The following is a 22948-nucleotide window of genomic DNA, read 5'->3' as shown; positions in this document are numbered from 1 at the left end:
TCCCCTACACGACGTCCCTCCACGGAACATTATTCTCCCATATACCCACAGTGCTCTCTCTCCGTGTATCTGCTCCAATGTTCTCCCCTCTTCGCATACCGCCGGAAGTAAGCTGCAAATAAACCAGAGTCCCCCGTCTGTCTTGTTCACAGCTTTGTCCCCAAAACCTAAAATAAGGCTTGGTACCCAAGAGGTGCTCACTAAGTTTCACAACATTTACTCTGCCAGACGTTGTTCAGGGCGCTTAATTTGCTTCTTTACTTTCCACACCACCATGTAATGTAGATACTAATGTTATTTCCAATCTCATTTCACAGATGAGAAACAAAAGTTGATAGATGTCACAAATAGAAAAGTGACATCTTTATTTTGCATAGATGTTGGTGGCTGCTATCATCCTGATATGTCCCCCTGTTTAAAACTACTTGAAGAGACACGGTGCCCAATACTGTCTCTTATAGTCAGATGTGAGAGAATGAGAGTCATTACTTGTTTAAATTCCTGAGGTAGAGTGGAAGGCAGAAGGACAGCTAGGTATCCGTGTTCCACCGCTTCCCTGTCTGGGCACGTCCTTCAGGGTGCAACTGAACCCCCAGACGCCTGGGCTTTTGTGTGCAGTGACTGGGCCCAGAGAGAGCTTTCCAGTGGATGTCCCCAGAAGTCAGAACTTTAAGGTCCTCCTTTGGGCGTTTCCGTTTCTGCGAGAGCTTCCCGTGTTCTGACCTAGGCAGGAATGGATTGGCAGTCTAGCAACACACAGGGCAATTTTCACCTTATTATTTTATTGTATGTATGTATGTATTTATTTGAGTCGGAGTCTCGCTCTACTGCCCAGGCTGGAGTGCAGTGGTGGGATCTCGATTCACTGCAACTTCCGCCTCCCAGGTTCAAGGGATTCTCCTGCCTCAGCCTCCCGAGTAGCTGGGATTACAGGCACCCGCCACCACACCTGGCTAATTTTATTTATTTATTTATTTATTTATTTATTTATTTATTTATTTATTGGAAAGAGGTTGCATCATGTTGGCCAGGCTAGTCTCGAACTCCTGACCTCAAGTGATCCACCCCCTCGGCCTCCCAAAGTGGAAGGATTACAGGCACTAGCCACTGCGCCCGGCAAAAAGAGACCAATTTTTAGTACATCCAGAGTAACCCTCTCCTGCCTTAGTCCAGCCTGGACTAAGTCCTTCCGGAGTTGGTGTGCATCAGAACAAAAACCTCTTGAGGGGAGGACGGTCCCGCGGAAGCACAGTTTTAAAGTTTATTTTTAAAATTTTAATGCCATACTTTTTTAAATTGCCCACCATTACCCACGATAGTGAACTGATACTTAAGCTCTCCTGTGGTTGCCCCGTCAACCCTCCCCGCACCAAGTGGAACAGGCGGAGCTCGAGCTATGCCACATACGGGGCGGGGAAGCCGCCAGGGAGTCCTCATGGGAATGTGCCGTACACTTCACCTCTTTCGCTTCTCGCTCTACCTCATCCCTGAGAAGCCTTTCTAAACACTTGAATGTGCTTGTTTCAGAATGTATTTGTAAAGCGCTGTCAGATTATGTTGTACGGAAGTGGGGACTGTGATGCCGTGCAATTTCCCTTTGCCTTTTGCATTACATGGCGCCGCCATCTTGAGCAGAAGTGTATCATGGGGCTCGCCATTTTACTTGGTCGAGTGGGTATTTCCGGTTCCGGCAGGGGGCTTCTCTCTTTCACTGCAAGGCGGCGGCGGTAGCGGCTGTGTTGCTCGTTTCTCTGAGCCATCCAGTGCCATCCTCGTCGCTGCAGCGACACACGCGCTCGCCGCCGCCATGACTGAGCAGATGACCCTTCGTGGCACCCTCAAGGGCCACAACGGCTGGGTAACCCAGATCGCTACTACTCCGCAGTTCCCGGACATGATCCTGTCCGCCTCTCGAGGTACGGACTAAGGTAGATTTCAGGACCCGAGATTGCAGGGCTGGGGGATTCCGCGTGGTTCGGGCAGGCGGGTGGCGCGCGCGCTGTCGGGGACTGACAAACTTCTCTGCCTCACTGTGATTTGGGGCGTGCGGACGCGAGCCTAGGCCTCAGCCCGGGCGAACCACATTGCAGATGAGGACCTAGACGAAGAGCGGCTCGTGGCTGTTAGGGTTGGAGAGTTGGAAACTTTGAAAACATCTGCCTTCCCCTTCGTAGTGTGGCCGGGGGCCTACGGGCCGGGCGGGGCGGTGATGACCCCAACATGCCATCTGAGTGTCGGTGCTGAAATCCAGAGGCTGTTTCTGAGCTGCTGCCCGGCCCAAGGCTCGTGGGGAGGCGGGTGGACTCCAGAGGACCTCGTGGCTCAAGTCTCGTCCTACTTTTTCTGCCCCTGGGTCTCCCCTCCCCGTCCCTATCCCTGTGTGCCTGACTGCGTTTAGACACTTGTTGTGCTTCCCCTTTGCTCCTACACTGTTAAGAATTGTGTGACTCTTGAATCATGTCTGGCTGTTAATCGTAAAATTGTTGAGTGGGACAGGTTTCAGTAAAAGCATCCAATCCTGTAGCGCCTAAAGTGGCTTTTCCAGCATTCATTACTACATTTCTGTCGGCCCTCAGAGGGAGGCATGGGAGGCCCCAGCTACTCTACAGCCACGAACTGCTGTGCATTCGGTTGCAGACAAGATACGTGGTGGCTGTTGAGTTCGTCTGAGTTTCAGGAAAGGGTGTAATTTCTGGCACCTAAATTAAGTTCTCAGGATACAGACCGGGCACGGTGGCTCACGCCTATAATCCCAGCACTTTGGGAGGCAGAGGTGGGCGGATCACCTTAGGTCAGGAGTTCGAAACTAGCCTGGCCAATGGTGAAACCCCATCTCTAGTTTTAAAAAAAAAAAAAAAGAAAAAAAGTTAGCCAGGCGTGCTGGGGGCGGCCTGTCATTCCAGCTACTAGGGAGGCTGAGGCAGGAGAATTGCTTGAACACGGGAGGTGGAGGTTGCAGTGAGCCGAGATCATGCCATTGCACTCCAGCCTGGGTGACAGAGTGAGACTCCATCTCAAAAAAAAAAAAAAAAAGTTATCACGGTACAGTTTAGCTCTGCGTGCGTTTTTAGTCTGGAATAGAGCCACTCAGTCCTGGCCTGTAACTGCTCTTGTAGTCTGTTGTTCCATCCCTCCTTAAGCATCCTTAGTTGTTAACCCACTCATGACCTTGACACTTAGTGAATTATCCAGTGTGTTAACAAACTGGCTGCGGGTTCCTCACTGGTTTTTCTTCTGTTTTGCCGCTTTTAGATAAGACCATCATCATGTGGAAACTGACCAGGGATGAGACCAACTATGGAATTCCACAGCGTGCTCTGCGGGGTCACTCCCACTTTGTTAGTGATGTGGTTATCTCCTCAGATGGCCAGTTTGCCCTCTCAGGCTCCTGGGATGGAACCCTGCGCCTCTGGGATCTCACAACGCAAGTAGCTGCTCACTTAGCTCTGGGGCCTTGGGAAAAAATCTGGGCAGAAATGTGGTGGATGCAATTGGCTGGTTTCCCAGGGGAGATCCAGTCCATTTGGGAACTGGAAAGCAGACTGCACCTACGGAAGATGTTTGGCCTCCCTCGCTTTGAATTAGTTACTCAGGGTTGCTGAGGAGTGTGGTTGAACATTTCTACCAGGTGCGACAGTTTTGAGTAGGCAGCAGTTTGAACATGTTTTACCTTGAAAGCTGAGGTGATTGGCAGGTGGAATTAGAGGGTCCTGGTGATGACAGACGACATTGTCAGCCAATCCCCATGTGGGAGTGAGGACATGTCCTGCAATTCTGAAGGGATTCTCTGTCATATATGTGTGAGTAATGCAATGAGACAGAGACAAGGCCCAGGAATCAGTCTGACCCTTGAATGAGAATGTTTGTTAAGTCTGAGAATGACAAAGTCCTCCCTCTTAGGGGCACCACCACGAGGCGATTTGTGGGCCATACCAAGGATGTGCTGAGTGTGGCCTTCTCCTCTGACAACCGGCAGATTGTCTCTGGATCTCGAGATAAAACCATCAAGCTATGGAATACCCTGGGTGTGTGCAAATACACTGTCCAGGTAAAGTGAGGCCACGGTCAGAGAGCACATCTCCAAGGATCTCTCCCACCCTCTTAACCTTTACTTTTTTTTTTTTTTTTTTGTGACACAGTCTCACTCTGTCGCCCAAGCTGAAGTGCAGGGGCACTGTGTCAGCTCACTGCAACCTCCGCCTCCCAGGCTCAGGTGATTCTGGTGCCTCAGTCTCCATAGTAGCTGGTGCTACAGGTGCGCGCCACCAGGGTGGTCTCGAACTGAGCTTAGGCAATCCGCCCGCCTCAGCCTCCCAAAGTGCTGGGATTAGAGGCGTGAGCCACCATGGCCTGCATATCTTTACCCTTTTTTTTTTTTTTTTTTAAGACAGTTTTGGCTCATTGCCCAGGCTGGGGTGCAATGGCGTGACCGCAGCTGACCACAACCTCCGCCTTCCGGGTTCAAGCAATTCTACCTCAGCTTCCCAAGTAGCTGGGATTACAGGCATGCGCCACCATGCCTGGTTTTGTATTTTTAGTAGAGATGGGGTTTCTCCATGTTGGTCAGGCTGGTCTCGAACTCCCAACGTCAGGTGATCTGCCCGCCTCAGCCTCCCAAAGTGCTAGGATTACAGGCGTGAGCCACCGTGCCCGGCTCTCTGCCTTTTTAAAGTCTTGGCTGGGCTCATGCTCTGGTAGGCCAAGGTGGGAGGATTGCTTGAGGACAGGAGAGCAGCCTGGCCAACACAGTGAGACCCCATCCATAAAAATTTTTATTTATTTTGAGATGGAGTCTCACCCTGTTGCCCAGGCTGGAGTGCAGTGTGCGATCTTGGCCCACTGCAACCTCCGCCTCCCAGGTTCATGCCATTCTCTTGCCTCAGCTTCTCGAGTAGCTGGGACTACAGCATGCCCAGCTAATTTTTTTGTATTTTTAGTGGAGACGAGGATTCACCGTGTTAGCCAGGTGGTCTTGATCTCCTTACGCCCACCTTGGCCTCCTAAAGTGCTGGAGTTACAGGCGTGAGCCACCGCACCTGGCCCTTTTTTGAGATGAAGTTTCACTGGTTCATTGCGTGGGCTGGAGTGCAATGGCACAATCGTGGCTCACTGTAAACTTCGCTTCCTGCATTTAAGCAATGCTCCTGCCTGAGCCTTCCATGTAGCTGGGATTACAGGCACCCACCACCACACCCGGTGAATTTTTGTGTTTTTGGTAGAGACGGTTTCACCATGTTGGCCAAGCTGATGTCAAACTTCTGACCTCAGGTGATCCACTCACCTCGCCCTCCCCAAGTGCTGGGATTACAGGCGTGAGCCACTGCGTCCAACCCCCATCTCTAAATTTAAAAAGAAATTCTTATCTGGAATCTAAAGGGATTCTGTTGAGCTTAAAGGTTTGGGTTCTGGGTTTTTGAAAGGTGCTGCCAGCCATCATCTGGCTGGGGGCGGGGGGCGGTCTAGCATTTCATGGGATAGGACCGTTTCCCCTTATTTCCTTTTCATCCTCTGTAGGATGAGAGCCACTCAGAGTGGGTGTCTTGTGTCCGCTTCTCGCCTAACAGCAGCAACCCTATCATCGTCTCCTGCGGCTGGGACAAGCTGGTCAAGGTGAGCTTCAAGCCAAGGCAGGGGCTTTACCAGTCAGGGTGTGCTGTGCTCCCAGGTGGTCATACGCTCCAACTCCTGTGGAAAGCTTTACAGATTCTCTCAGTTGACTCTTTCTCTTGTCACATGGTCTGAGGTAGCTAATTGATGTCCCGTGTAAGTGAGCACACTGCATTGGATGTGTGTTACCATCTAAGGTTAAGTGGCCAGGACATGTTACTGAATGATAAATGGCTACTGTAGCCAGGAATGCCAAGCCCTTTTTTGTTGGACCTGACCCTAGCTGATCCAGAGCCAGGATATTCACCTGTCAACTTCACATCTATGCAGGTATGGAACCTGGCTAACTGCAAGCTGAAGACCAACCACATTGGCCACACGGGCTATCTGAACACGGTGACTGTCTCTCCAGATGGATCCCTCTGTGCTTCTGGAGGCAAGGTATTTGGGGACCAGGAGTCTCCTGCTCAGTGGAAGACCAGCATCATGGAAGGAGCACTTAGCCAGCGTCTCTAACATAAAACGGCAAACATTAGTCAGGATGGTTTCAGGAGGATAATGAGATAATGGCAATCTGAGAATGTTTCTGAAGATTACTTTCAGCAAATGACAGTTAAAGCATACTGTCTGGAAGAAAACGATTATTTTCTATAAGGTTGGGTTTATTTTGAGACGGAGTCTCACTCAGCCGCCAAAGCTGGAGTGCAGTGGCATGATCTCAGCTCACCGCAACCATCTCCCTGGTTCAAGCAATTGTCCTGTCTCAGCCTCCCTAGTAGCTGGGATTATAGGCACCCACCATCATGCCTGGGTAATTTTTGTATTTTAGTAGAGACAGGGTTTCACCATGTTGGCCAGGCAGGGCTTGAACTCCTGACCTCAGGTGATGCACTGGCCTCAGCTTCCCAAAGTGCTGGGATTACAGGCGTAAGCCACAGCGCCCAGCCTAAAGTTGGTTCCTCGAAGCAATTGATGAGATTGAGATCCTGGTTTTCAGAAACGATTAGAGTGATTTATGTAAGTTGGGAGGGATTTTTTGATAGGGTTGGTAAGGTCTTAACCTTAAAGGAAAGGCATACAGAGATCAATGTTGGTACTTGAGTCATTAGCTTTCAAAGAAGCCTGAGGTAATGGAGGAAAGGTAGGAATTGATTCTGACAGAATCTTGAGATGGGCAGGATTAACATCTGGAAGAAGTCACTGTGTCCTGATTTACCTTACCTGTCTGTCCAGGATGGCCAGGCCATGTTATGGGATCTCAACGAAGGCAAACACCTTTACACGCTAGATGGTGGGGACATCATCAACGCCCTGTGCTTCAGCCCTAACCGCTACTGGCTGTGTGCTGCCACAGGCCCCAGCATCAAGATCTGGGTGAGTGTGGGTTACAGTGGACTGGGTACCTGGCTGCCCTCTGAGCCTTGACAATGTTTTGGTTACAATATATGCCATCTGACTCCCACCTGGTAGCTAAGCCTATTCAACCTCCACATAATTGACATTTTGGTCTGGATAACTCTGTTGTGGTGTGCTGTCCTGTACATTTTAGGATGTGTAGCAGCATTTCCAGCTTCTAGATGTCGGTAGCAAACCATCCTTCCACTAGTGGCAACTAAAAATGCATCTAGGCATTGATACATGTACCCTAGGAAGCAGAATCATCCCTTTATAACTTGAGAATCTTGAGGGAGGGGACTCTGTCATTGCTAAGTCTTAAGGTTGCTTTTGCCCTGTTCCCCAGGATTTAGAGGGAAAGATCATTGTAGACGAACTGAAGCAAGAAGTTATCAGTACCAGCAGCAAGGCAGAACCACCGCAGTGTACCTCCCTGGCCTGGTCTGCCGATGGCCAGGTAAGTGGTCTGTGTCCTCTCAGGTGACTCGGCTTCCAATTATTTTTCTCCCTCATTCTGTTAGTACATCTAGTCTGTCAGACACAAGAGCAGTGTCTTTGGCATAAAGTGAAATGACAAGCCAGGTTGATGAGGATGCCCTAGTTTGCCATGCCAGTGAATGTGTTTCTGCATCAGAGGGAAGACTGATGTGGAGCCCAGTGGCTATCAGCCTTCAGTTAATACCTTAATTCATTTGACCTGTTTTCAAATGTCTAGATCCTTATCACCAGCTGTTTCTTCTTCAAGGAATACATAACCACCACTTAAAATCTGGCTGTTAAAATGGGAGGGGTTTCTTATAGTCTGCCCAGTATGGTGGCACATGCCTACTGGAGGCTGAGGTGGGAGGATCTCTTGAACTGCAGGGTCTCAAGGCTGCAGTGAGCCAGGATCATGCCCCTGCACTCCAGCCTAGACAGTGGAGCAAGACCATCTCAAAGAAAGCCACTTGTGCTGAATCTAGTGACTGCAGAGTTTACGCCAGCCTGACCTATCCCTGTCATTTCTCCCCTGCAGACTCTGTTTGCTGGCTACACAGACAACCTGGTACGAGTATGGCAGGTGACCATCGGCACGCGCTAGAAGTTTATGGCAGAGCTTACAAATTAAAGAAGAAAAAACTGGCTTTTCTGGCTTTTAGAAGGTTTTTTTTTCTCACATGCATAAAAGCTCCATCCTATCTACATTGCTTACACATTAAGTTTGCACTAGCAAACTGGATGCAAGCTGTGGACTAAGTAAACAAGGCCTTGAGGGGGAAGGGGAGCTGTCAGTCTAAGTTCTCAGGATTGGGGGAGCATCAAGTGGATGTTTGTTAGAAGTCACATAGAAGTTTCCCTGAACTTAAACCCCATCAGCGTCCTACATACCAGGTGCAGATCATCAGGACCTACCTTCAACCTGGGGAACCTTCTTGAGGGAAAGGACTGATTATTTCAAAGTGGTTGCAGTCAATTTTTAGGAAAAGCAGACTCCGCAGGTCCAACCGCTGGCACATAAGAACGGAACAAAGATGAATCCTCATTCCTCTAAAGGTTTGAACATAATTCAGAAAATTTAAACTTCATGTTAGCAGTCTACATGGTCTTTGAGGCAAGTCAAGGGTATTTAATTCTGCAAAGCAGTTCTCACCAGAAGAACTTAACTCACAACTAGCATTCCTCAGAGGTTAAAAGTTTTGGGGTGGTCGGTCTGGAAGCATTCATAAACATAACCATAAAGTTGGCCCTACTAAACATTTCAACTGCTAGTATAACCTGTCACTCAATGCCCCCCCCAACACACACACACAGTTTATTTATGAGGTTAGATGCCTTGTGAAAGGCCAGAACTGAGCCATTAAACTACAATTACACTTACCAATAGAAACCTCAGTACAGGGATGGAATGGTTCAAAATTCGGCTTGAGACCCCACTGCCCTTGCAGTTTTCTGTGATGACTAAGCAACTACAGCATATTGAAGGCCCATATGCACCCACTTTCTACTCCCCTCAATGGTGATGAGGCATTCCTGGCTTCAGTGCATGTATATATGGAAATAGTGTTCCTAGGACCTGGGCTTGTGAACTGTTGAGTATAGAGATTCTTAGGGGAACCTCAGTCCTACAGCTTCAAAGTAATGGCAGGAAGTGGCAAACATCTCTAAGTGGACTGAAGAGTTAGTAAATTAGGTAAGAGATTAAAATGGGGAGCAGGATCTATATATCCCTGTTGAAATAGGAGCCTGCCTGACAACAGTTGCAAAACATGCCTTTAACTGCAACTAACCAGTTCTGTTGCGTGGCTTCTCAATGCAGGGGTTGGAAAGGAAATCCTGAGTTAAACCCTCACCTAAAGGAACGACCTCACAAGAGAAGCAAATAAACATTTTATTTCCACAGCACACCTTCCCTTTTCCCAAAGAACATGAGTTCACCTCAGCCATCAAAGCAGAGGGCAAAAGCTGTTATGTGACAAGGCAAGGGGTTACTAGAAAAATAGATTATACCCAAGGCTCTCCTCTTGGGGACCCAAACCCGTCCCCAGGCTCCCCCTCAGGGCTTGCCAAATGGAATGAAAGGCATGGAAAGGGGCTGGGAGAAAAGCCAGCTCCACTGAACAAGGGAAAGGAGCCTGGCAGTGAACAGACCTGGGAGGGGTGGGGGTGGGATGAGCTTTGCTCCTCAGTTGAGTGCTGGAAAGGGGACGGGGGAAGAAATAATTTATTGGGCGATGTAATGGTGCGTGGTTTCAATCATGGCGACCATTCCAGATCTCTCTCAAGTGAAGCTAAATTCTGGCCGGTCTATGGAGGTAGAAATTGAGGATGGAAGGAAAGTTTAGAATCCCTCCTCCCCCAGAGAATAGACATTTATTACCCAGCTCTACCCTCTGGCCCAGCCTGCCTCCCCAAATGGCTTCCAAATCCCTCAGCTAAAATTTGCATCAGAAGATGGAATTGGAATGGGGATGTTGTCTTGCCCAAACCCTCCAGCCTCAGAACTGACAGGTTGAAGAGCAGGGGTGGGGAAAAGGAAGTTAAGGAATGAAATTACAATTTCCCCTCATCCCCTACTCAAATTCCGGTCCCAGGGCTGGGCTAGGCAGACTGGGAGAGAAGACCAGGCAGCTGTTCTCATTATCAGGGACCCATGCAGACCTGCTGGACAGACATAGTAGGTGAGAGAAGGCCGGGCTGGAGGCCAGGAGGGTTCTTTAGGCTCCTAGAGGGAGAAGCAGGGGCCTGGGGTCAAGGGGGAGTGGGAAGCAACACAGTGACAAACAGTGGGAAGAGCCTTTGAGCCCCTCAAACTTACGGGCCACCCTCCACCACCCGCCCCCCAAGTGCTGACCAGAGGGGCCCCCGCGGGTGGCAGGATAATCAAGGGCAGAGCTTGATGCGGGTGCCCTTGGAGAGCACCCGGAAGAAAGGAAAGACACGCTCGCCCAGGAAGGCAGCCGAGAAGGTGTGCACGTGGGCCAGAGTCTCTGCATTGTAGAAGCCCAGGCGCCCCGCTTCATAGTCCAGGTACACGCCAAAGCGCCGTGGCTTCTCACTGGGGCTCAGCAGCGTCTGTTCTGTCGAGCTCTGGGCCTGGTAGCGTTTGCCGTTGGTGCCCACGCACCACACCTCCCGCTGGAGCAGAGGCTGCTGGGGCAGGTGGAGCCGGCGGCGGCGATGGTGGTGGCGTGAGGAGCTGGCATCCCCGCTGCCCACGGAGGAACCCCCAGGGCCCACCTTTTCCTTATGATGGGTGGATTCACGGGCAGCGCCCACCGCCCAGCCCCGCCGCCCGCCCACCTCTACCTCCCAGTAGTGCCGGCCAGAGCGGAAGCCCTGGGCCCCCAGTACGCAGCAGTCGGCCGAGAAGCGCTTGGGATGGTCAGCAACCTCCTGCCGCCGCTCTGCCAGGCGGACCCCCCGGCGGTCAGGGGACAGCATCAGGGCCGGGTGAGCCGTGTCAGGGTCCAGCGTCAGGTCCACTTGGGAGGAGGGAGGACAAATACGCCAGGGCTGGAACGGCTGTTCCCCTGTCAGCAGCCAACTCCACAGACTGGGCCTTTCCTGCCCACTTCCTCCCTGAATTCAGCTCCCCACACCATCCCAGAGGCCAGCCTCAGCTTCCTACAGGCTCCATCTCTCTCCTCTTGTTCCTCAGACACCTGACAGGTCTTCCCCCAGCCTGGCTCTTCTTGCCACTCTACCCCACCCCCACCCTCCAGGCCTGCCTGGACTAGGACTACCTGTTAATGGCTTGAAACCTCAACCTGAGTGGCTGCCTGTATCCTGCTCCATCTCAACCCCTACACTTTCCCTGGGACCCAACTTCCCTCAGGACCCAGTCTCAGGTTTGTGAAGGGAAAGGCAAAGGAAGGTCGTGGAGGTGACCTCCCTACCTCTCGCAGCCTGACAGAACATCCGGCTCATTTTCCTCACGATGGCATCTGTCAGGAAGTCATGGCTATGGGGTTGGCACGGGTCAGGGGACCAGACCTCTGGGGGCTGCAGCTGTACCTCTTCACACCTGGAGGAAGGGGACCGGGCAGGGGGTGGGACCATGATATTCCCAGAGGGAAGAGCAAAAGCTGAGGGGAAGGAGAGGAGGGTCCAGGAGATGGAAACTCAGGTCCTGGGGAAGGAAGGAGAGGAGAGGGATACCCAAGAGAAGCAGGGACGGGAACCAGATGCCACTGGGTCACAAAGGGCAAAGAGCGGGAACACACCTATTGAAAGTCTCTTTGATGTCCTGGGAATAAGAGAAACAAAAAGAGGGAGAGGGAGAAAGAGATAAAGAGAGCGTCAGCTGCACAGGGACAGCTTTCCCGATCTCCAGTCAGAGACTGAGCCTAAGCAGGAAGGGAGAAGCAGCACGCTCACGGCCCTCAGTGAACACACATCCATTTCAACCACCCCATGCCTCACCATGCCTAACTCGCCTCTCCTGCTGTGAGCCCACCAATCCTGTCATTTCCACAATATGACTTGCTCACCTTTTTCAGGATGTCACTGTCAAAAAGCCTTTCCTCAACTGTCATTTAAACCTCTCCTACAACCGAATCTTCATGCTTTTCACTGGTATAATCGTCACACATACCACATTCGACATTAACTGTTTCCAGCTTTAAAACATGTTTTTGGTCTTTAGGTTCAATCATTGTGGGTTCCTCCCAGTGAGAAGAGGCAGCTCTGGACAGGTGTTTGGTAAGCACTGCCTGACAGCCAACACGGAGTGCTGGGGGAACAGGGAGGGGACATTGCTCACCTGGAGCAGCCGGAGACCCCCCTGCTGGCTCCGCTCCTGGGCCTCGGCCAGCAGGCGGCTGAGCTGGGCAGCCTGCTCTGCAAGGCGACTGGCCGCGGCTCCCGCACGCCCCAGCTGGGCTTCATGCATCTCTCGGAGACGCCGTTCTAGCCCTGCCTGCTCTTCAGCCAGAAACCGTGTCAGCCGCCCAAACTCGGAGGCCACCGCTGCCAGCTCTGACTTCATCTGGCTCTGGAATGGTGCAAAGGGGATGACAGATACCACCTCAACACACAGGAAGATAACCTCCAGTTTTGCAACTACCACTTCTCAACGCAAGGCAAAGGAGCCCTATACTCCCCAAGTCCAAGGAAGTCCTGGAAAGAGGCTCATCTCCTACCGGCCTTACTTCTCAGCCTTACCAGATACCACCCCTTGCACCCAGCACAGTGGCCCCAAACTCACTAACCTCTGCCTGGAACACTCCTCTCCACCTGGTCTACATACCTTGACTCATCCTTCAGGTCCAACCTTAAATATTCCAAAAGAAGCCTTCCCTCCTCTCCAGATCTAAATCAGGACCATCCCCACAAATTCCCTGTATCTCTTTGTGGCACATACGATACTGAAATGTTGTGTTTAAATGACATATCTTTTAACATCTTTCCCCCACTGTACCATAAGCTCCGGTTGGCAGGGACTAGGAATGTCTCTGTTTGCCACAGTGTCCTCGGACCTTGACATAGCGCCAACCAGAAGAGGCACTTGGTAAAAATTTTTTGAAATGAATAAATAAAAGAATACAAGAATCAAGACATAAAGTTAGGGTCCCGAAACCATTAAACACAGTGACCTTAAGAAAGTCACCCAAAAGCCCTAGATCAGAACTCTTAAAAGCTTTTTCTGTAAAGGTCCAGAGAGTAAATATTTTTATGCTTTGTGGGCTAAGAGGCAACAACCAAGGATATTATGTAGGTACTTGATACCCTGTAACATAAAAAACTCCTGCCCGTTCCCACCCTATTTCCCAGGGATGGGCCATCCTGGGTGGTGGGCACAGCTTTCACACAGTTACCATCAGCTGGAGACGCTGTGAGTAATAGGCCAGAGGAGGGTCCTAACTGACCAGATGCGGGAGGGAAACAGCCGCCACAGTCAGTTTTGCTCTACCCTAGGGGCACACAGATCCTGTTACCTCCATACCCAGGAGAGCCCAAAAGTATCAACTTGGGCAGCTGGCCAGAGGCAGGATGACTTCCTACTCCCAAAGAGACTTTACCATTCAGTGCCTAGCAGTTGCCAACAGCAGAGTCCCTAATGTTTAGGTGGCGGTGACCATGGGCCCTGGGTAGTGGCAAGGCCCGGGCACTGGCTGGGAAGGGAGGAGGGAAGAGGGACAGAAGGGGAGCTCCTGGCTTGGTGTATGAAGCTCACAGTGCCAGCCCATCCCAGCAGGGCCTGCTGGGGTTATGAAAACAGGTCGGAGGTGGGGAATGGAAAAAATACCTTAAAAGACTCCTTGGAGATGGGCAAGCAATAATGAAAATGGGGGGCGGGGGCTGAGAAAACACTGGACTGGGAAATATTAGGTCTCTGCAGTGCTAACATACACTAGATCCTGCCCCAGCTTAAACACACTGGCCCCCTCACAGGACAGAGGAAGTGTCCTAGGACAGTGTCCGCCTCATGCTCAGGGCTGCTCTGTCCACGGCCTGCATGGATCCTGGGGCCAGCAGCTTCTCTGATGGCTGCTATGTGGGTTCTGCTTTGCCCCCTTCAGGCTCTGGTGTTTGGGTAGAAAGCCTGTTCTGCAGCCTTGGGCCAGGCACCTAGGCCCTCCAATCCAGGCCTCAGTTTCCACTCCATTTTGGAACCAGGAATGAACATGCCTCCTGATTCTCTAAGGCCCCCCTCTCCTCAACACCTAGGGAAAGCATCTAGCCCTCTCCCGGGCCTTGGCTGTCCCTCCTCAGGGGACCGAGTCACCACCTGTGAGAGTGGGGAGCCTCACCGTCCTTGCCTCGACCATGGTAACCATCAGCCCTGTCGAGGACATTCACCCACCTTCAGTTCCGTCACTCGCCTCTCCTCCTTGGCTTTCATCTTCTGCACAGCCTCCAGGTGCTTCCTCAGCGGCTCCACGTGCCCCTGCAGTTTGGCCTGAGGAAACAGAAAAAGAAAAGTGGGGGCTGGTAGAGGCACCTGCCCTTCAGAACCTACCTCTGCAATCCTCCCTACAGCAAGATGGGTCAAAGCCTTATCCCTACCCCCAAAAATGGCTGTCAAATGAGTATTATACTCCTTCCTCCACTTTCTTCTTTCAGATGATGACAAAAGCCTCCAATCCCTCTGTGCACGTTTACAGAAGCCCTTTTTTTTTTTCTTTTTTTTTTGGAGACAGAGTCTCACTCTGTCGCTCAGGCTGGGGTACAGTGGCTCGATCTTGACTCACTGCAACCTCCACCTCCCGGATTCAAGCGATTCTCCTGCCTCAGCCTTCCCAGTAGCTGGTACTACAGGTGCCCGCCACCACGCCTGGCTCATTCTTTTTTTTTTTTTTGAGACGGAGTCTCGCTCTGTCACCCAGGCTGGAGTGCAGTGGCCGGATCTCAGCTCACTGCAAGCTCCGCCTGCCAGGTTTACGCCATTCTCCTGCCTCAGCCTCCTGAGTAGCTGGGACTGCAGGCGCCCGCCACCTCGCCCAGCTAGTTTTTTGTATTTTTTAGTAGAGACGGGGTTTCACAGGGTTAGCCAGGATGGTCTCGATCTCCTGACCTTGTGAACCGCCCGTCTCGGCCTCCCAAAGTGCTGGGATTACAGGCTTGAGCCACCGCACCCGGCCTCAGTCTTTTATTTTTAGTAGAGACGGGGTTTCACCTCACCGTGTTAGCCAGTATGGTCTCAATCTCCTGACCTCGTGATCTGCCCACCTTGGCCTCCCAAAGTGCTGAGATTACAGGGATGAGCCACTGCGCCCGGCCAGCCCTGCACGTATTCTCTAAAGGTAGGAGCCTCAAGACCAGAGAGCCCCCACACTCACACCTGAGGGGGAAGTGGCTTGAGCCCCGCACCACAGTCTTTCCATGAGTGCTCTTACCTTTGGTCCCTTTCCCCTTCACAGGCAATCTTCCCCAGATCTCTAAATACTTTTCTGATGACTTTGTGCCTACGCTAAAACCCTTCCATGGGTCACCACCACTTCCAAAACATTGACCCCACACTTCTAGCCTCACCTCTACACTCAACGCCTTCCACACAGACGCTTAAGAGGTTTGACCACATAACATTACTTGCCATTTCCTGAGTATAATTCCATGCTGTTCCCTCTGTCTGGGAGTGCCTTTCTCCACTTGGCCCAAGGTATTCTTCCCTTAAAACAGCTCCCTGAAAACGGCCCTGATCCTCCCCACCCCCAACTTCCTCTGTGATCCCAAGAAATATCTAATACATTACTTCCCAGGGCACCAATAATTGACAAGCGTGCCTCCTGCAGGACACTGTGGAGTCCCTGCCCACACTTTACTTATTTCAACTTCTTTGCTTCTTTCTCCTCATCTGCTTTCTCTCCTGCTCAACCACTTGCTAAACGGGAAACAAAACCAAAACCCCTCCTCCAAAGGTTCTAACCGTTACAGCCAATAGGCACATGAGCTCTGTGTTTCTACAATTTGTAGCCAAATATTTTTCTTTAAAGGGCTGTTAGCCCAGAATGAGTAGAATAAGCCCTACCTATTTGCTGTTTCCTTTTTTATGTCTTCTTCTAGCCTTTCTGTCTCCTTTTCTTTGAGAGATAATATAGGGTAGGAGGGCTCAAGCCTAGACTCCAATCAGGACCAGAGTGAAGTGAAGTGACCTCAGGCAAGCCATGCTTTCGGTTTCCTCAGCTTCAAAGAAGAAGAGAATGGACCTCATGGACAGCACACTACTGCAGTGCCTGGCACGTAGCGAAAGATCAGTAAATGTGATCTAATATTTGCTCCCTATACCTTAAGCTGCCAGTGACATCCTGATGATGACCTGAACTAAAGAGTTTACCAAGCCAGAGTGCAAACGGCAGTTGTTGTACAGGACAAGTGGTTGTAGATAAAATTAGTCATAATGGAATTATAGTCAACTCATGAAAATAGCATGAACTACACAAAATTCGGCCTTCTGATATAACTTTCTACTTTTCTACAGTAGTCTATAATTTCTCCATTAATTCAGAATTTATAATGCTTAAATTTACCATTTAGTGTTTTTCTTATTTATTTATTTTTGAGACAGAGTCTTGCTCTGTCGCCTAGACTGGAGTGCAGCAGCGCCATCTCGGCTCACTGCAACATCCACCTCCTGGGTTCAAGCGATTCTCCTGCCTCAGCCTCCCAAGTAGCTGAGATTAAAGGCGCCCGCCACCACGCCTGGCTAATTTTTGTATTTTTAGTAGAGACGGGGTTTCACCATGTTGGCCAGGCTAGTCTTGAACTCCTGGCCTCAAGTGATCTGCCTGCCTCAGCCTCCCAGAGTGCTGGGACTACAGGTGTGAGCCACTGCGCCTGGCTCCTAAATTGCTGACCAAAACAAAAATTAGTAAGCACAAATTCAAATAGAGTACTATTTCAGATATATTTTCTTTTTTTTTTTTGAGACAGAGTCTCACTGTGTTGCCCAGGCTGGAATGCAGTAGCACAGTCTTGGCTCACTGCAACCTCTGCCTCCCAGGTTCAAGCGATTCTCTTGCCCCAGCCTCCTGAGTAGCTGCGATTACAGGCGCCCGCCACCATGCCGGCTAATTTTGTATTTTTAGTAGAGACGGAATTTCACTATGTTGGCTGGGCTGGTCTTGAACTCCTGACTTCAAGTGATCCACCTGCCTGGGCCTCCCAAAGTGCTAGGACTACAGGCGTGAGCCACCACACCCAGCCAGTTATAAGAGAAATTTTCAAAACTTTTTTTTTTTTTTTTTTGAGACGGAGTCTTGCTCTGTCACCCAGGCTGGAGTGAAGCGGTGCGATCTCGGCTCACTGCAAGCTCCGCCTCCCAGGTTCACACCATTCTCCTGCCTCAGCCTCCCGAGTAGCTGGGACTACAGGCGCCCGCCACCACGCCCAGCTAATTTTTGTATTTTTAGTAGAGACGGGGTTTCACCATGTTAGCCAGGATGGTCTCGATCTCTTGACCTCATGATCTGCCTGCCTTGGCCTCCCAAAGTGCTGGGATTACAGGCATGAGCCACCGCGCCCGGCCAATTTTCAAAACATTTAACTGTCGGCCAGACGGTTATGAGTAGGTACTGTATGTACCTACTCATCACTTAATGTCAGATTAAATATGTGTATACGGCCTCCCAAATTCCAGAGCCCAGTAAACACATCAAGAAAAGAAATCCCAGCACTTTGAGGGGCCAAAATGGGAAGACTGCTTGAGGCCAGTAGTTTAAGACCAGCCTGAGCAACACAGCAAGACTCTGTCTCTACAAAAAAAAAAAAAAAAAAAACCCAGCTGGGCATGATGGCACACACACCTCCAGTCCCAGCTACTACTCAGGATCACCTGAGCCCAGAAGGTCAAGGATGCAGTGAGCTATGATTGTGCCACTGCATTCTAGCCTGGCTACAGAGAGAGACCCTGTCTAAAAACAAAACAAAACAAACATGTAACTGTTCAGGAACCATACTTACATATCATTGTGTGTTACTACCTATTCGATGAAAAAAATTTTACAAAACAACATTATGCCAAGCTACTGTTGGTTACTGCATGTACATATCTGAAAAGAATAAATGACCCACTTGTGGCCGGGTGTGGTGGCTCACGCCGGTAATCCCAGCACTTTGGGAGGCCAGGGCAGGCAGATCACGAGGTCAGGAGATTGAGACCATCCTGGCTAACATGGTGAAACCCCGTCTCTACTAAAAATATAAAACAGGTAGCCGGGCGAGGTGGCGGGCACCTGTGGTCCCAGCTACTCGGGAGGCTGAGGCAGGAGAATGGCGGGAACCCGGGAGGCGGAGCTTACAGTGAGCCAAGATCGTGCCACTGCACTCCAGCCTGGGCAACAGAGCAAGATTCCATCTCAAAAAAAAAAAAATAAAATAAAGAAAAAATGACCCACTTGTAAAATAGCCTATTAAGTCAGAAAGCGAATCACTCAAATTAGTTCTATACAATAAAACTATGTATTTACATTTACTCCTCACTAAACGTCAGATTAAGTATGTGTATACGGCCTCCCAAACTGCAGAACCCAGTAAACAGATCAAGAAAAGAGAGTGCGGCCGGACGCGGTGAGGCCAGACGCGGTGGCTCACGCCTGCAATCCCAGCAGACGCGGTGGCTCACGCCTGCAATCCCAGCACTCTGGGAGGCCAAGGCAGGCAGATCACCTGAGGTCAGAAGTTCGAGATCAGTCTGATCAACATGGAGAAACCCCTTCTCTACTAAAAATACAAAAACTTAGCCAGTGTGGTGGCACATGCCTGGAATCCCAGCTACTCGGGAGGCTGAGGCAGGAGAATCGCTTGAACCCAGGAGGCAGAGGTTGTGGTGAGCCAAGATCGTGCCATTGCCCTCCAGCCTGGGCAACAAGAGCGGAACTCTGTCTCAAAAAATAAATAAAGAAAAAGCAAAGAGATTATGACTTTTTTTAATTCCTCACCTACTTCAGGACCTAATATGGGATTTTCAGGCAGCTGGCATTGAACAGATTTGGCCAATGCAAATTAAAATCCAGTTTCAGAAGCTCTTTGGAGCAGTCCTACAGGGGGAGGTGAAACAGAAGGGGTGGAATGTCCATGGATAGTCTGGCCTGGGTTCCTGGTCAGAAAGTGACCACACATGATATGATGACTATGGTTAATTAGGAACTGAGAAGATAAAAAGAAAGGACAACAGGAGCTCACAATCTCTGCTAAAAATGTAGGGCCCAATAGCTAGGCAACGTTACCAACGCAGTGATCCCCATGCTAGACTGGGCTTTTTAAAGATTTTCTCCTACTCACTGATTCACAAACTCTAGTGGAAGGACCCACTGTATTTTTCAAAACCTCCCCTAGTATTCCAACAATCAGGCAGGTGAAACAATCATCGTGTAGCCAGGCATGGTGGCTCATGTCTGTAATCCCAGCACTTTGGGAGGCCAAGGCGGGCGGATCACCTGCAGTCAGGAAATTCAGACCAGCCTGGCCAATATGGCGAAACCCAATCTCTACTAAAAATACAAAAATCAGCCGGGTGTGGTGGCACCTGTAATCCCAGATACTCAGGAGGTTGAAGCAGGAGAATCACTTGAACCCGGGAGGTGAAGGTTGCAGTGAGCCGAGATCATGCTACTGCACTTCACCCTGGGCAACACAGTGAGACTCTGTCTCAAAAAATTAAAAAAAAAAAAAAAAAATCACTCCGTAGAAGCAATAGTTACTTGTGATGAAGTAATGTAGGTTTGTCTAGCTGTACCACTCAGGGCTGAGAAGTCCTACACACATTACTCTAAAATTGGGGTAACAAAAACAGTACCTAAATGAAGTTATGGCAGGAAATCAGGTGTGAAAACATGAGTCATAAAACAAACAAGCTCTGAGCAGACCACACAGAGGCTACCCTCTCCTCCTCCTGGTCCCACTGCTCCAAACCCATCCAGGCCTTCACTAAGTAGTGCTATTTGTGCTGGCTGCCTTGCAGACAAATCTCCTTTACCTATGTCCAAAGGAAAGTCAAAATGAGAAGTAGGGGCAAGATATTTGTCAAACTAGAATCAGACTCCAAGAAAGTCACATCAGAAAAGTCAAACAACAGACATCCAAATGGTGGTGGCGTTGTTAGTATACACCAGGGGAAGGGTCAGCAAATAACTAAGTCAATTATTACTGAAGCTCTGTGGTCCTCTGTATGGTACTTAAAGCCTCTCTGACTCTCTTTCCCAATCTATAAAATGGGAATGGAAAACATATCAAACTCACAGTGTTGTTTGGGTTTTAAAGAGACGGTCCATGAAAAGTGCCTAGTACAGTGCCTGGTATACATACAAATGTCCAGAGAATATTAACTATCAATCCTGGATAAATTAAAAGTTCAAAGACACACAGAGACAAACAAGATTTGACAGTGCAACTTGCAGAGCCAGGTCTTCTGACTGAAAAGCTCTTTTCTAGTCAGTACATAAGAGTGACAGAGCCAACAAAAGTCCTTGAAGGCAGAACCAAACCACATCGTGGTGGGTGGGGAACCCACTGGGAGGCAAGCATTTGGGTCTGACACTGACACTAGCGGTTATCTCTGTGTTCCTGCTTCTGAGCCTTTCCTTGTCCTTTGAAGCCCCCAGTTCTTTCCATCTCTAGGTGTCTCCGTCAAGGACAGACTTAAGACTCACCAGAAAGCAAGCCAGACTGCTGGTAAAGTTCTAGAGACCTGATCTGGCATCACCGGCTTTGCTCTATTTGCTTTGAGGAAGCCATCAAAGCAAATGAAGACTGGTCGTCTTCACTGCATCTGCTCTGCGTACAGAATCCTTCTCATTCTAACCCACCTTGCTGGCAGTAAGTGCTTAGACAAGCAAACTCAGCTCATCAATACCATGAGGTTCTTTGATGGGCCAAGAGATGTTTCCTTTCCTCAGCTCCCCTTACTTCCTCTCCGCCCCCGACTAAACTCCCATCTTCTCTCGGTACGTCTCTCACCTTGTACTCCTGCACCACCTCCTCCAATGGCACCACGCTGTGCTGTTTGTGGCTCCTGGATTCTCGGCACACCACACAGATGGCCTCTTCGTCTACCTCGCAGAAGAGCTTCAGGGCTTCTTGGTGTTTGGGACAGATGCCCTGATCACTCACACGGCTCCCTCGACCAGGGGTTGGGTGCATCTGCCGAATCACCTGCACCATATTGGCCAGCTGCAGGTTGGGGCGGAAGCTCCGCCGAGGAAAGCTCTTTCGGCACTGGGGGCATGTGAAGCACCTCCGAGGGGCTGGAGGCGGGGGCAGTGGGGTGACGGGGTCTAGATCCTCTTCCTCATCCTCCTCCAGCACTTCCTCCTCGTCCTCCTCATCCTCCCCCCTCAGGTCCTCCTCCATGTCCCCCAGGTAGTAGTCCAGGTCTTCTTCTTCGTCCTCCTCCTCCCACACATAGTCCATGTTGTCCCAGCTGGACCTGCTCATGCCACTGGTCCAGAACACACCCTCTTCTTCCTCCTCGACCTCCTCCTCCATGTCACCCTCGTAGTCTTCATCCCGCATGGGGGTGTCCCACCCCGCGCCAGCCCCCACAGCCTCCACTTCCTCCTCCTCTCCGTCCTCCTCCTCCTCCTCCCGATCTAACTCATCTCTGTCCTCCTCATCCTCCCCACCCCACAACTGGGTTACACAAACTCGGCAGAAGTTGTGCCCGCAGCCGATGGACACGGGGTCCGTGAAGTAATCGAGGCAGATAGCGCACACCGCCTCCTCCTGAAGGGTCTGCACAGGGTTGGGTGTCATGGCAACGGCAGCCATCTTAGTGTCCAGCCAGCCAGTGTAGAGGTGCGATGGGGGGGCGAGGGGCGGGGGTCTTCCCCACCGACGCCCTGGCGACCCAGCTCCACCCCCAGCCCTGCCCCTCCACACCTCGCCCCAAGGGCAGCCAGAGAGATGTCCTCCCGCCAACCCACCCCGCCACACAGTGTTCCCTACTCCCAAACGACAACCGTGTCTCTGCGAGGGGAGGGGACAGTGCTGGGCACCACCGCCAAGTCCCTCAGGTGGCTCTGAGTGCAAATCTGCCCCTATGCTCCTTGGACTCCTCATAAACCCCCGCCCCTCCTCACTTCCTGGCCCCGCCCCTAGCTTCCGGCCTCCTTCCCAATACTTCCGGCGTCTACACACCACCTAAGCTCTCGACTTCCCTCCGCTCTCGTGCTACTCCCCCTTTTTCCCCCGCGGGGCCCCAGGGCGACAGGAAATGGCAAGGAGACGCTCTAGCCCGCACTACAGAACAGGGCGGTAGGGCTAGGACGGTGGAGGCCCACGTCTCTGTGGTGCGGGACCGCGGCGAACGCAGAAAGAACAGAGGAACCGCCTACCCCCATCCCCCGCCGCTGGGGAGAAACTTCGGGGGGTGGGGGGAGCGCTTGGTGGCCGTCTGCTTTCGGTGCTATGACCGCATCGGCCAGGCGCCATCCTACCCTCCCGACACAGCCGACTGCAGCCGGTACGCCGCACCGCCAATGCCGGAAGCGAGGGGGTGGGTCCGCGGAGCGCCCTGAAGTACTTCCGGCCCTTCTAGGCAGAAGACTTTGTTGTGGAGGACTCAGAGGGTCGTACGGCTCGGACCGGGGGCGGGGCCTGAGAAAGCGCTCGGCCGATCGGGCCGCAGACGCCCAACCCTTCCCCAACTGTAGTCGGCGTTCCGCATCCAAGGTGGAAACTGCCAACCGGACACAGTCTCATGGTTTAGATGAACTTCCCTAACTGCCCAGCAGTAAAGAAGTGGTGACGAATCATTACATCTACATTCTCACAGCATCTCCGCAAAAATAGATGCTTTGTGCGGTAGAAATAATACTTGGTGCTTAAATAGCTCTTTAAAATTTATTTTTATAGAGATTTGATGTCGATACATAATAAAAACAAATAAATGTTGTTTGATGCGAGGAAAATGACGAGGCAATGATTTATGTACAGAATCTCCAGTGAGTGCCAAACACGGCGTGACGCCAGGGCTGGGCCTGCAGGACCTACTTACCCTGCTCTCGGAGAGGCGGCTCGCGGGAAAACT

The 22948-nt window shown here is 51.0% G+C and overlaps 2 protein-coding genes and 2 non-coding genes across 11 annotated transcripts; 3 read left to right on the top strand and 1 right to left on the bottom strand.

The window, feature by feature from the left end:
- Window positions 1-1412: 1412 nt before the first annotated feature.
- Window positions 1413-8126, top strand: RACK1 (receptor for activated C kinase 1). Its single transcript, XM_003900658.4, has 8 exons — window positions 1413-1916; window positions 3253-3424; window positions 3901-4048; window positions 5515-5610; window positions 5938-6048; window positions 6841-6981; window positions 7349-7459; window positions 8018-8126. The coding sequence occupies exons 1-8, from the start codon at window positions 1580-1582 to the stop codon at window positions 8081-8083; spliced, it is 1182 nt and encodes a 393-aa protein (XP_003900707.2). The 5' UTR covers window positions 1413-1579; the 3' UTR covers window positions 8084-8126.
- Window positions 2201-2268, top strand: LOC116275135. The gene has a single exon (XR_004184094.1). It is a non-coding gene; the product is annotated as a small nucleolar RNA SNORD95 (small nucleolar RNA).
- LOC116275112 lies at window positions 3707-3785 on the top strand. Its single transcript, XR_004184072.1, has one exon. It is a non-coding gene; the product is annotated as a small nucleolar RNA SNORD96 family (small nucleolar RNA).
- Window positions 8127-9353: 1227 nt separating the features above from the next.
- Window positions 9354-22819, bottom strand: TRIM41 (tripartite motif containing 41). Of its 8 annotated transcripts, none has more exons than XR_648840.4 (8): window positions 20878-22819; window positions 14288-14383; window positions 12245-12475; window positions 11706-11728; window positions 11379-11506; window positions 10793-10964; window positions 10057-10204; window positions 9354-9786 (listed from the first exon to the last, which is right to left on the bottom strand). XR_648840.4 is itself a non-coding variant. In XM_009209732.4 (8 exons), exons 1-8 carry the CDS (start codon window positions 21976-21978, stop codon window positions 9761-9763), a joined length of 1935 nt encoding a protein of 644 aa, XP_009207996.1. In that variant the 5' UTR covers window positions 21979-22819; the 3' UTR covers window positions 9354-9760. The 8 variants fall into 8 exon arrangements, 6 of the variants coding, with proteins under 6 accessions (XP_009207996.1, XP_009207999.1, XP_009207997.1 ...); XM_009209732.4 differs by having other exon boundaries at window positions 10783-10964; XM_009209735.4 differs by having other exon boundaries at window positions 10141-10204; window positions 10783-10964.
- Window positions 22820-22948: the final 129 nt, after the last annotated feature.

The sequence above is a fragment of the Papio anubis genome, chromosome 5 (genome assembly GCF_008728515.1).
Source record: "Papio anubis isolate 15944 chromosome 5, Panubis1.0, whole genome shotgun sequence".
NCBI classification, from domain to species: domain Eukaryota; kingdom Metazoa; phylum Chordata; class Mammalia; order Primates; family Cercopithecidae; genus Papio; species Papio anubis.
This window is presented reverse-complemented; position numbering and strand designations above follow the sequence as displayed.